The 13,967-nt window shown below is 37.1% G+C and overlaps 2 protein-coding genes across 2 annotated transcripts; both read right to left on the minus strand.

The window, feature by feature from the left end:
• Positions 1-3,521: 3,521 nt before the first annotated feature.
• Positions 3,522-5,641, minus strand: LOC125229072 (ecdysone oxidase-like). The gene has a single exon (XM_048133847.1). The coding sequence runs from the start codon at positions 5,508-5,510 to the stop codon at positions 4,950-4,952; it is 561 nt and encodes a 186-aa protein (XP_047989804.1). The 5' UTR covers positions 5,511-5,641; the 3' UTR covers positions 3,522-4,949.
• Positions 5,642-5,725: 84 nt separating this feature from the next.
• On the minus strand, positions 5,726-10,330 carry LOC125229071 (glucose dehydrogenase [FAD, quinone]-like). Its single transcript, XM_048133846.1, has 4 exons — positions 10,238-10,330; positions 7,186-7,324; positions 6,712-6,845; positions 5,726-6,477 (listed from the first exon to the last, which is right to left on the minus strand). Exons 2-4 carry the CDS (start codon positions 7,322-7,324, stop codon positions 5,842-5,844), a joined length of 909 nt encoding a protein of 302 aa, XP_047989803.1. The 5' UTR covers positions 10,238-10,330; the 3' UTR covers positions 5,726-5,841.
• Positions 10,331-13,967: the final 3,637 nt, after the last annotated feature.

Consider the following 13,967-nt stretch of genomic DNA (forward strand, 5'->3'; position numbering starts at 1 on the left):
TTTATAGCTGACAATCTAATCTGCCCGTGCACCTAAAGTACACTAGGCACATACATATCTAGATTAAAAGAAAACAGCAAAACTTTAAAAGCTGTCCACAAACTACAAACAAGGATCCAAACTGAAAAATCTCAGTCACAACTCTCGATAACTATCGAGTTGGTATCCTCCCTAAGCCAGCAGGAAGAGCCCAGGATGCGTAGACAAGTTGCAAATCTATCACGCTTCGTGGCTATTCCTCTCTATCGCTCTTTCTTATTGGTGTGACAGAGACATTTCCATTTTGTTTGGCTCGACGCTTAAGAGATTGACCGCTTGTCTATGGGCCCAGTACAGCCGGATACGGATACGCGATAACGAATGCAATTTTCCAAGTCCTTGAACAGAGCTTAGGCGGGCGATCGCCCGCTGCACCTGACAATCCTTCAGCGGAAATATTACCTAACATAATGTAGCTTCTTCATACTGTACAATGTAAGGCTAGCTAACAAGTTTTGATTCTATTTGTTGTGATGTTTTGTGCTATTAAGTATATCGTTTTAAGACCTACATTATTACCAACACAGCTCCTACAATCGTATGTTATTTTTAAAGGGAAAATTATACTAATAAATATTTTGCAATAAAAAAAATTAGGAGATATTAATCTTAATGAGATCGTTTGCAATACTTTTATGAGTTTCAATTTCTTTTTTGAGTAGGTTGTGTTGTTAGATAATGTATGACGCAATTTAATTATGTAGGTACATTTGTGTAAGTCAAATATTGGAACCTATGAAAATTAAAACCAATTGAATGTATGTATAACGTTTATTTTTGCTTCACATTTAGCATAAATTATAGGTATGATAGTTTTGAGTAAGTCACGGCTATTCATGAGCCTTATATTGACTGCAATTTAGGCGGTGATTACCTTTTTATTTTTGTCCAGCACGGGAAGCATGGTCGCGCGATAGACGATAAAATATCAGGCCGTCCCTATCGCACTTACAAATAGTGCGATAGGGACGGCCTGCTATTTTATCGTCTATCGCGCGACCATGCTTCCCGTGCAGCTCCCGTTATTTCGACGCAGCTGCATGTATCGTGATCACGGAAAACTGAAGAAAGCGGGTGGATCCAGCAAATAAATAAATAAATGAGTCGAAATATCGGGAGCTCGACAAAAATCAAAAAAGTAATCTTGGTCTCTATCCCGGTCAATAAATACAAGTCTAATTATATGTTTAATAAAATACCAGTGTTATCACCAACTTTATTTATTTTAATACAACAAGCACAGTAGGTGACTTTAAACTTTTGACCCAAATATTATCCACGAACTGAAGAAACCCCGTGTATTGTAAATATTTGAGTCCTATTCGTAATTTGGTATACTTATAAACTAAACGCATAATGTGGGTGGACAGAACAATTCAACAACTAATACTCAAGGGATTGCTATTTAGGGCGGATAATCCCTTTCATGTAAAAACGAACAATGGCCGCACTCTTATGTAAATTAAATGAAGGGATCACATGTTCTGACGTTATCCTAGATAAGTAGGGAAGATCGATGCGTCCATTTGAAATATTATAGTTTGAGCTGTTTGAGCCACCAATAATTATGAAAGACCTACCATCTGTTGCGGTTTAGGACTTAATAGATTGATTTCAAAACATATTATCCATACTGACTTTAATGTGTTTCGGTGATTAGACATTTCTATATACCTAGTTAATGATAATTATTGTCAGTAGTAATATAATTTCTAGCGTCATTATATTAGGTACTTTGATACAAATATCTGTATTCATTACATAAATAAATGTCCTTACCGGGATTCGAAACCAGGACCGCAGCTTAGCAAGCAGGGTCACTCACTACCGACTACGCCAGACCAGTCGTCAACCGCCGGCCGGCCAGTAATTTCTACTAAATAGTGTCATTATTAATGAATTTCATGATACCGTCTCGCGCGTATATAATGTCTCTTTCTTCCTTTATTAGTAATGTCTTCTAAAATTAAACTTCATTCAATGATCTCAGATTAAGTCAACCCAAATTGTATCTTATTTTTCTAGAAAGCCCACGTTAGCCTCGTATATTTAAGCGTTAAACCCGAAAATCGATGGGGACGCTGTTCCCTCTCTAGAAACTTTCTAACGACATAACCGCGTGCAATTGATATGCCCCAAGAGTAGGCCCATTGTAAAGAAAGGAAAATCCCGAGCCGAAAATCTTGGGAGAGTTAGGAGACTCAGGGCACCATCAGTATTCGAGTCGCGCTGTTTCCTGGTGTCGTTGGCCCCGCCCCCCGCGGTAAACTCCTTCAGTAATTCGACTTTGTTCTATAACTCAGTTTTAGTTGTTTGTCGCTCGCTGGGATTTATCAGTTTAGTGAAAATGAGCTAAACGTTGAAGCGGATAGTGGAGTAAACTGATTTTACAGCGAATTTTTTTATAAAAATGTATTTTTCTACTGAACATTTATTTTCGGTTTTATCATTTGCTACTAATGCTATTTTCAACAATAAACTGAAAGAGATGTCATGTGTGCATCTCTAGTAGTGTAGGCCCGATTTGAATCGATCTTCGTAGCAAAATCCTTAATTAAATATAAGAATATGTATGAAGTAACTATGATAAAGTTCAAGCTGATTTTGTAATTTGTTTTTTCATTAGTCCAGTACCTGCGAAATACGCTTCATAGTGATTTCAACAAAATTTTTAGACCAACCACTTTTATTAACCTAACCCATAATCAATAGATCAAAAGGTTCGATTGACGTGTACACACATTTCGTTGTGGTTCCATTAAACCACGGGATTGTCGTGGCCGATCCTATTGAACTCTGAATAGCGTACTACCGTACGTCGCGTTGGCATCATCAAATTGCATTGAATGAACGTTAGAGCACTCATCGAGCGTGCCCGACGTTCTGAGGGTAAAAATTTGAATGGAATATACGTACAGGGAGAATTGAAAAGCAACGGTGACGCCCACTATGCTCTATGCTTCCGACCACTCGGACTGCGGTCACAATAGATCGGCACGGACTCAATTTGATATTGAAATTGGACCTGGAACTAACGTTGATTCTTTATTCCAACCGTGGTTTGAAACAAAAAAGCCCTTTTTCTTTTTACTCATTTTTTCCAGAGTAATTTTTGGAACCCTGGCCGAAATCCATTTGCAAAGTTTTGATTACCTAACATTTTGAGTTACGCTCGCTTTTGTTTGAGATGCGCCTGAGAGGATGCTAATCTCTTGCGTTGACTTTTGACACTTCCGAAATTGCTCTAAAAGCTTATTTATTTAGTCAAATTCGTGAAGCGTTCATGTCAAGTCCGTGATGAAGCGGAGTGTTCAATGGATTCACAGTCACGGAGGGTTTGTCCCCCGAATCATGACCCTCGTGTAAATCATTAATGATGCCATCCCTCATGCGACGGCGTAATGTAGGTTACTGTGCAAACAGATATCGGGGTGGTTGGCCTTTGAGACTGTTGCGCGGTAAGACGCCATGCGAAGGGCTTGATATTGCTTTATTTTTAATAATTTAATTTTAATTAAATTAAAAACACAGTTTAGTCCAACTTTTATTATTTATATCGATTAAATATTTACCTAGGACCAAGGCAACTAATTTGGGAACATAGTCTAGAAAACTGAAATCTAACGGTAAAAACTACAATAAGTCAAGTTTGTTTGTACAAAAGTAACTTAGAGGTTTTTTTTTACTTGATTTTAATTCTAGGTGATATGCCTACGTACCTATAACTCATAAATTTATTAAATAAGGCAGGTGGTATCTACCATATAATATTTATATTCACTTAAAGTAAACATGACTTGCTCATGTTATTATACGGATATTATCAAAATTTCAAAGGACCTCCGTATGAGAAGACCTTTTCAGAAGATTTATCTTTTAATTATGCCTATGTCCTTTAAATTCTGCGTAGATCCCTAAATACGATATCTTAAGCCGCGGCCAAATTTATTGCTTACACAATAAAAGCGGACTTAATTGGGTATAAAATATTAAAGATAATGTTGACAATAGCTAATCCCGCACCCTTTCTTGTGCGACAATAAATTAAATGCACTTGTGCAGTTAGAAGAAAGTCGCATGTTGCTACTGCCCTAATGCAATAGATGTTCGCACAAATCACTTACCCTAGTCATATCGTCGTTGTTTTTTCAAACCAACTTACAAGCAAGATGTTACTTTGTCCGATCATGTTATGATTCTGTTTAGTCTGTCGTGTTTGCTAGCTATTCAACAACCAAAATTAGGCTGTATACATTTTGAAATAAAGTCGAAATAGGAGATGAATGTAACGCGGATAACATGACCTACATCTCTAGAGAGGAACTAAGCAGCGTTAGAAGCATCTATAGGGAATAATATTTATAGGGTGCACTATGCACATGACATTTTTATGTTTTCGGCGTTGTGCAGATAGTGAGCAATACGACCAGTGATTTTGCTTCATTAATCGCGGTACATTTCAGAGTTGTATCGGATAGTGGCATGAATGATTCTATAGCTACGGTTTATAGCGATACGTATCTATAGTTTCGTATTTTTATATTTACCATTTAGAACAATACATGTATTTCATACCTGCAAGGCAGATTTATGATAATTGATTATTTAGAGTCAGACCAACCTAAGCTGGAAACCAATTTTATTGCTCAGACTGTCAAGGCCATAATGTCATGCTCTGCTATCAAAAATCGCTGACAAGTTAGCTTGTTCCGTTCTTAAAGAAAATACGAAAACTAATAAATAGATAGATACAATTCTTAGCCCATCACAACACGGGAACCATATATACCTACCCTATTTCATTTTTTCATTTTCATTTTTATACCACAATAATAATGTGTCTTGGTACTCGTGGTTTCATACACATACTGTAGGAAATTAAAAAATTTCTAAATTCTTTTAATTAAGGGTTAATAACCATGTGCTCGCTTAATCATATCAGCAAGTTTTTCTCCAATCATAATACAAGGTGCATTTGTGTTGCCACTAGTGATACTCGGCATGATGCTAGCGTCTCCTATCCTTAATCCAGTAACACCTCGCACTCTTAGCTCAGCATCTACTACGCTCTTGCCCTCCACGCCCATAGCACATGTTCCAACTGGATGCCACAAAGTTGTAGCAATATTCAAAACATGACACCTCCAATAGTCATGAGTATTGAATTCTATTTCAGCACATTGAGGTATTTGCAAATTTACGACCTTAGACTTTATTCTTTTCATAAAATCGTTATTTAGAACACTCATATAATGTTGAATACTACGGGCATGCTTATCTAAATCTGTATCATTTGAATAATAATTAAGAAAAATCTTTGGACTGTCTTCGGGATTATTACTATTCAACTCAATATGTCCTCTGGAATATGGATGTTGCAGAGTTAGCATCGCAAAAAGCGTCTCTCCTTTTGTACCGCACTTGTAAGCGCTCTGCAAACTGTATCTTGAAGTCCAAACACGTGAGAACATATTACTATTGGTAATATAGCACCGGCTGGAAAAGGGAAAACCAAACTTTGATAATCTGGAACCGGACTGTTGTCTGAGAGAGCAACTTGACCCATTATAGTTGGAGTAGGAAATTGGTCCAGATTTGTTAAAATTTTAAGGTTCTGAGGCGCTGACTCGATGCCTTTCCTGCCAGTTAACACAACAGGCACTGTGGGATGATCTTGTAAGTTTTTACCGACTAAAGGAGAGTCTAAGAGTGCTTTTATACCATGTTTCAATAATAGGTCTTGAGGTCCGATTCCTGATAGCATTAGTAACTGGGGGGTATTGATTGAACCGGCTGAAAGAACTACTTCTCTGGCAGCATACAAGTTGATTTTTTTTTACTCGGCAGCTTTACATCTACTCCAGTAGCTTTCTGATTTTCATCGAATAGTATTTTTGTACATAAAGTATTTTTAAGAACAAATAGGTTCTTTCGTGTCTTGATCGGTCTTAAAAAAGCCACTGCAGTACTTTGTCGTTTATTATCAGCTATTGTGAATTGAGGAAGTGAGTATCCAAGCTGCTCATACCCGTTCGTATCGATAAGAATTTTGTGTTCGTCACCGAATGCTTGAAGATATTCTTCAGTTCCATTATCCCAAACCGGTCTTGTAACACCCAAAGGGCCATCTGTATTATGCAGTTCACCAGACTCGGTTTCTAAAACCTCCAGGCTTCTAAGACCTTCACTCTTTTTGAAGTAGTAGGTGACATTATTCCAATCCCACCCATCGCCTCCCATTTCTACCCAGTTCGCGAAGTCTTTTTTATTTCCTCGTACATAGTACATGTAGTTCGCGCTACTAGACCCTCCAAGCATTTTTCCCCGTGTTAGATGGATTGACTTAGTCTTATGAGCTTGACTAGAATATCCGTCATTTTCACTGTAGTAGTTCCAGTCAGCCATTGAATGGTCCACGAAAGGCGCCAAGGTAGGAATCTGGAATATGTATACATAATCGAAAGTATCCAAAAGGTACTAATTGTACGAATTTTTTTAAATATATTTTTACAATTGTAAAAATAATTAATTAGTATAATATTAAATAATAAAAACAATTTGTAACTTGTGTAAAGACTAACATTACTGCTGCGGTAATAAGTTCTAATTTAGGTAATCATTCCAGTTAGTAGAAACATCACCAAAAATTTAATTAATTATGAAATGACATACCAATGAGTCAATGGGTGGGTTATCGCCTGCTTCTATGAGTAAGATCTTCCATTCGCTTATCTCCGAGAGCCTGTTGGCTATCACCGCCCCTGCTGACCCCGCACCAACCACAATGAAGTCAAACTCCTCGCCATCTATTGTAAAAGAAATATCATTCAAGAACTTAAGTCTTGCACATTTAGTATTTTTTTTAAATCGTATTGAAGACAGAAATGTGACCAGGGAATGTGGCCACACATACTCAAGCGAATTAATTTGATGATTACCTCATGTTTACTTGTATAGAACATGTAGGTAGGTACGCATGTTTTTTTTTATACCACGGAATATGGTGGAAAATTGAAAATATTCGCTACCTTAGTCATTAGTGTCATCCAGAGTCACCAGTTCAAGTTACGCTCGAAACAAAAAATATTTTCATTTCTTTGACAGATTTTTTACGTAATTCAAAATGAACTCACTTTATAAACTTACCGCATACAGTAGCTTGAGGTGGGTAATTGTTGGCACCAAAATGTAGAACGGTAAGAGCGTACAATGCCGCCTGGATAAGTTTGACTGTAGGCTCCACTGCTGCCACCTCCAACACGGATATAGTTTCAAAGACACCCATCTGTTTTTGTAAAATAACCACTCATTAGTGAGGCAATAAAACTCTGAAAACGGATTAAATTGTGTAACTCTATAATGAACTTAAAATATGAAAAAATCACAACATCATCGTTTTATTCCATGAGTAACTATCGCGCCAAATAACGACAATGTTACACTCATTGATGATGTTTAGTATAGAGGTAATTATAATTAACGTTTTTCTTTGGTAAAGCCTATATTGGTTCTAGCGCGGCTACTGGCTTGCTGGCTTTAATTATATAAATGTCAAACTTCAAAATAAAATCATTGTCATCTAAATATCTGTGCCAAATACTATTTTGAAGAATTTAATAACAACATAAACCGGAAATACAGTGTCCAAATCAGCAGAAGAACTACCGACGCAGAAACCTCTGCCAGCAACTCTCAGCGCGCGGTAAGCCACCTTAGAACTTCTGACGTACGAGTAGTACTCTTTATTTTAACTATAAAACTCCCGTGAGACTCATACATATTTAAAAATATTTTAAGCGGGTTACTCACGTATTAAGTCGATATAGCGTTCGACATGTTTCGGCTCAATTTCGAGAGCCTTTCTCAAGAGTAGCGACACCCCGCCTTTACATGTCGATTTGATAGGGTAACCGTACTGGCGCGAGAAAAGTTCTTCGTTCAGCGGAAAATACGGGAAGCTATAGAAATTTGTCGTCATCCTAATTTCAATCGTGACAGTGGTTGGTCGGTGCCACCGAGTTGGAAAACAGTTCTAGGCACTACGTCGGTCCCCAGTGTGAACGCACCCTTAACAAGTGACGTAATAAGTGTTGTGTGCAATCCTGCTTTTGACAAAAGTAACATAGTGGCACAGTATAAGGATATATCAGTAGTTAATCTCCGGCAGCGGCGGCGCGGTCGTTACTACTGCGCAAGGTCACGCAGGGTTGTACATGTACAACGTTACTATAATCGACTTCGTACAATGTAAGTTGTTGTAAATCTAATAGGTACTATTAACTGTAAGTAGGTTTTAGTATAACAATACCACGTCATGACACCACATTAGTCAGTATTGAAGACACAAAAAATCATTATAAATATATTACTCTCATACGCGCAATAGTAGATTGTGTAACAATAATTGCAAAAGCGTTAATTTAAGTGTTCATATGTTTTCTCTAGAATACACCCAATCCATCACAATAAAAAAAAGATTCGTTTGAACTAGAAACGTAGGTACCTACTGTCCTACTCGTATTAGTAACTGTGTATGGCGCTATGCTAGTACCAACGCTCTTTCTACCTTTTTATCTAATAAAGATTCAAGTACGTATTTGTTTCTTAAATACTGACGAAATCATATTTACATAAAATGTTTGAATAGATGTTTGCACAATATTTAAGTAGGTACCAAACTTTCGAGCTAGATAGATCGCAGCATCTACCTAAATGTCGTTACAGATAAATCCTTATTGATTTTAATGTGTCATTCTAGCTTTAAATCTCACTTTTACGCCATTTACGTAAGCAATAATGTACCTAACACTGCAAATATATAACAACCACTTACTTTTCTGGGTGTCTAGGAATTCTAAAGAATGACATTTCCGCATTTTGAGAACTTTCCATACACCCATAAACACTACAGTAACGAAAATATGTCTTCGGTGCTGACGTCATTTTCTCCCGAACTCAACACGTCAACACAGCGCGCAAACGCGGCCCCGACTGTCCAGCCCAATAATCACCAGTTTCGCATGTTTTCGCCGCATGCGAGGGGAGGGAGGGGGACACACCGCGCGGCGTGAAGTTTGTAAGAAGAGTTATTACTGGTTTTATACTGTGATAGTGGGTAGCTCCGATCTCGCCACGGTGACGTCGCCCGCGCCGCCGACCCCCCCTGCGCCTGTCCTCAGCAGCCGCGCGCACCGAGCAAGCGCCCGCAGTATGCGTCGCGCTCTCGACATGTAAAGGCGGGGTGTCGCTACTCTTGAGAAAGGCTCTCGAAATTGAGCCGAAACATGTCGAACGCTATATCGACTTAATACGTGAGTAACCCGCTTAAAATATTTTTAAATAAGTACTCTTTATATTTACATACATATATTTACAGCCCACATTTCCTGACTTTTCGCATCGGATGATTTTGACTAAAATTCCAAAATCTTAGTTCGTGTAACCTAACCATGCCGAGGGGAAAATGTTATTCTAGTTTAGATTTAGGCTTTTAAAAGTTATATTTAATTTGTAATGTTTGTTTTTTTTTAACACAATTTTAAAATAATAATAATATTATAGGTAAATTAAACTAAATAAATCTAAAATTAAACTTAAAATAAAAATTAAACTAAATAAATCTAAAATTTTACTAAAATAAATCTAAAAACGGCCCCTGTGGCATAGTACCGAATACGCTGGCAGCATTTCCTCGCTGGATTTTATTTTATTTTATTTTCTTTATTGGAGAAACAAACAGGAATAAATGTACATAAAACATAACATTCGAGTGGGTATAGGTAAACATACATCTACCCCTTCAAAGTTCTCACTAAAACATATGGATTATAAAATACTTAACACTACACTGACATTAACAGTATTCTAAACTAAAATTAAATTTAAATCAGGCTAAGTTGACAAAGTTTATATTGGTAGCAGTAGGGTGCTTGCCTGAACTTAAAATAAAATACTTTTCGTCATGCACGAAACAGAGAACCAGAGAATTATAAGAGAAGAAAAAATAAAAAAATACCTGAGCAGTAGTTAAATTTTAAGGTCAATATCTATTTAGATATATAAAGTTAATTAAGTTGACCGTGACTTCATTACATCAAATTTTCATGTGAATTCTAAACATAGCAAACCGATTTGACAGTTCTTAAAGATTGTCAAGCTAAATAATTATTTTCTTAATAAATATGTTTGACTTACGTACCCTGCTTATATTTGCTTTCCTAACACACAGAAAAAAATGACTTGACAAGTTTTAAATTGTTACCCATGGGCATGAAATAACTACTATGTATTTCAATGAGATGTCGAGAAAGTATTGTTTAATTATTGTCCCCTCCTCAAGTCGCGAAACACAGCTGGCCTACCTTTGTCTGCCATATTACTTTTTGTGTTACACTACTCCGTTATTTGCAAATGTTAATAAGTGTTTTGTATTCATATAATTTACATGGAACGAATTGGTAAAAATTGAGTTACGTTAAAAAACATTAATATTTTAATAAGTTATTAACAATTTACATTTTTTCTTGTTTAATGTGGACTCAAGTGGTTTATCACGTCGACACATTTAATAAACTTTGTATTGTTAATTGTTTCTAAAGTCAATCTCCCGGTTGACCTTGCACTAGAATGCAACCTACAACGTTCGAAGTATGGTCGACAAAGTTAAAATTAATGCGACTATCATAGTTTTTATGTAGAAAATATGTTCAAAGGACTCATTTATCCTAAAACGATTTTTTAACACTGCTTGCAAACATGTTTTAAAGTTTTTTCACCCCATATAGTTCAGCAAATTAACGAGCGTTAAGAGGTGTACAAGGAATTCCTTGGAACGGTTGTTGACCCTATAACTTTGTTGGGACTTGTTAGGAGTAAGAAACATATATCAAACGTCCCCAGCCTAACTTTAACTGGGAGAGGGGGGGGTTGTCCGAAACCTATCCATGATATTGAAAAGTTACTTATCTAGTACAACTTGTAAAGCCATGTCACTTGGATGCAGTTTTAGAGACAAAAGCAGAAAACCGAAAAAAGTACCTTTAAACTCCTCCCTCACCCCTAGCTCAAGGGCTAGGGTTTTTGATAATTATGTTTATCTCCCAGTCCCAACAAAGTTACAGGGTCAAACATGGTGTTCCAAGCAATTCCCTCTGCAACTTTTAACGCTACTTCATTTATTTTGCTGAGTTACTAGTGCAAGATATGCTATGCTATCAAAAGTCGCTGCCAAGTTACGTAGCTTGGTCCGATGTTAAAGAAATGACAAAAATGGTTGTTCTAAATTATGAGGTCTATAAACGTTTTTGTAATTTTTATGTCACTTAAATACACAATTGTACTGGAAACCGAATAAAGTCATAAAACAGACAGTGTCGGCATTTTAACTATCGTTAGCGATGATATTGCAGTGAAAAAATGTTAGTATATCGCCCACACCACAAATTGAACCCATATTCAATAGTCGACTTCCATGACACCCACAGGAAGAAAGGGGGTTAGAAAATACATAGCCACCACACGGGGATCTATACCAATTACGTACTTGTAAAACCGTTGTTGGTGCCCGAATATTTTTAATATGACAATAATAATATTAGTTTTGGTTTCATACAAAGAGTAAATGAAATAAAATAAATAACTAATTTCATAAAATTTTATTGCGTCTAGTAGGTAAATAAATAAGAATGATGTTGATTATTAAAAGTTAATAACCATGTGCTCGCTTAATCATATCAGCAAGTTTTTCTCCGATCATAATACAAGGTGCATTTGTGTTGCCACTGGTGATACTCGGCATAATGCTAGCGTCTCCTATCCTTAATCCAGTAACACCTCGCACTCTGAGTTCAGCATCTACTACGCTATTGCCCTCCACGCCCATAGCACATGTTCCAACTGGATGCCACAAAGTTGTAGCAATATTCAAAACGTGACACCTCCAATAGTCATGAGTATTGAATTCTGTTTCAGCACATTGAGGTATCTGCAAATATACGACCTTAGACTTTATTCTTTTCATAAATTCATTATTTAGAACACTCATATAATGTTCAATACTACTGGCGTGCTTATCTAAATCTGTATCATTTGAATAATAATTAAGAAAAATCTTTGGACTGTCTTCGGGATTATTACTCTTCAACTCAATATGTCCTCTGGAATCTGGATGCAGCAGAGTTAGTATCGTTAAAAGCGTCTCTTGCTTTTGTCCCGCATTTACAATCGCTCTGCAAATTCGATCATCAAGGCCAAACACGTGGGAACATATTACTGTTGGTAATATAGTACCGGCTGGAAAAGGGAAAACCAAACTTTGATAATCTGGAACCAGGCTGTTGTCTGAGAGAGCAACTTGACCCATTATAGTTGGAGTAGGAAATTGGTCCAGATTTGTTAATACTTTAAGGTTCTGAGGCACTGACTTGATACCTTTCCTGCCCGTTACCAGGACAGGCACTGTAGGATGATCTTGTAAGTTTTTACCGACTAAAGGTGAGTCTAAGAGCACTTTTATACCATTTTTTATCAATTGGTCTTGAGGTCCGATGCCTGACAGCATTAGTAACTGAGGGGTGTTGATTGAACCGGCTGAAAGAACTACTTCTCTGGCAGCATACAAATTGATTATTTTTTCATTCGGCAGCTTTACATCTACTCCTCTAGCTTTCTGATTTTCATCGAATAGGATTTTTGTACATAAAGTATTTTTAAGAACAAATAGATTCTTTCGTTTTTTGATCGGTCTTAAAAAAGCCACTGCAGTACTTTGTCGTTTATGATCAGCTATTGTGAATTGAGGAAGTGAGTATCCAAGCTGCTCATACCCGTTCGAGTCGATAAGAATTTTATGTTCATCAGCGAATGCTTGAAGATATTCTTCAGTTTCATTATGCCAAACCGGTCTTGTAACACCTAAAGGGCCATCTGTATTATGCAGTTCACCAGACCCGGCTTCTAAAACCTCCAGGCTTCTAAGACCTTCACTCTTTTTGAAGTAGTAGGTGACATTATTCCAATCCCACCCATCGCCTCCCATTTCGACCCAGTTCTCGAAGTCTTTTTCATTTCCTCGTACGTAGTACATGTAGTTCGCGCTACTAGACCCTCCAAGCATTTTCCCCCGTGTTAGATGGATTGTTTTAGTCTTGTGAGCTTGACTAGAGTATCCGTCATTTTCACTATAGTAGTTCCAATCAGCCATTGAATAGTCCACGAAAGGAAACAAGGCAGGAATCTGGAATATAATACAATTGAGAATCTCCAAAAGGTACTGTAGGTATTTGTGTCGAACTAGAATTACTGCTGTGGTAATGATCTACTGCTTCACCTATTTGGAAATTAGCTATTTCGGTTACTGTAGGTACCTACACATAAGGAATTCATTTTAAAAAGAGACACAGCATTTTAAAGTCATAACAGTATATCTTCAAATCTAGTTATCATGCTTATTTGTACTTAAAAAACACCAAAAATTAAATTCATTATTAAATGGCATACCACTGAGTCAATAGGTGGGTTATCGCCAGCTTCTATGAGTAACACCTTCCAGTCACTTATCTCCGAGAGCCTGTTGGCTATCACCGCCCCTGCTGACCCCGCACCAACCACAATGAAGTCAAACTCCTCGCCATCTATTATAAAATAAATGTTGTTCAAAGACTTAATTTTTGAGGACATAATTGTCGAGGACAGAAATGTGATTCTCGTCAATGTGGTCACACATTTTGATGAGAATCGTTAGCGAATTGCCGCATGTAAAGAAGAACATCCGGGCATCCGATGATGTAATTTTGTAATGTATAACTAACTAGTTACTCTAGTTAGCCTTACAGAAAACCTCAACCGTGAAAACATTTTCAGTAACACTAGATCCTACTAATAGTTCCTGTAGAATAAGGTCATAAACGCGCAACGGGCGTCCATACGCA

Source organism: Leguminivora glycinivorella, chromosome 8, assembly GCF_023078275.1.
Source record: "Leguminivora glycinivorella isolate SPB_JAAS2020 chromosome 8, LegGlyc_1.1, whole genome shotgun sequence".
In the NCBI taxonomy this organism is placed as follows: domain Eukaryota; kingdom Metazoa; phylum Arthropoda; class Insecta; order Lepidoptera; family Tortricidae; genus Leguminivora; species Leguminivora glycinivorella.

Excerpts from the sequence above, each read along its gene's own strand:
- LOC125229072 (XM_048133847.1), bottom strand. The coding sequence starts at position 5,510 with ATGTTCTCACGTGTTTGGACTTCAAGATACAGTTTGCAGAGCGCTTAC.
- LOC125229071 (XM_048133846.1), bottom strand. The coding sequence starts at position 7,324 with ATGGGTGTCTTTGAAACTATATCCGTGTTGGAGGTGGCAGCAGTGGAG. Across the intron at positions 6,846-7,185 it reads ACCTCAAGCTACTGTATGCG|ATGGCGAGGAGTTTGACTTC; the intron begins GTAAGTTTATAA and ends CTTTTACAATAG. Across the intron at positions 6,478-6,711 it reads ACCCACCCATTGACTCATTG|ATTCCTACCTTGGCGCCTTT; the intron begins GTATGTCATTTC and ends TACATATTCCAG.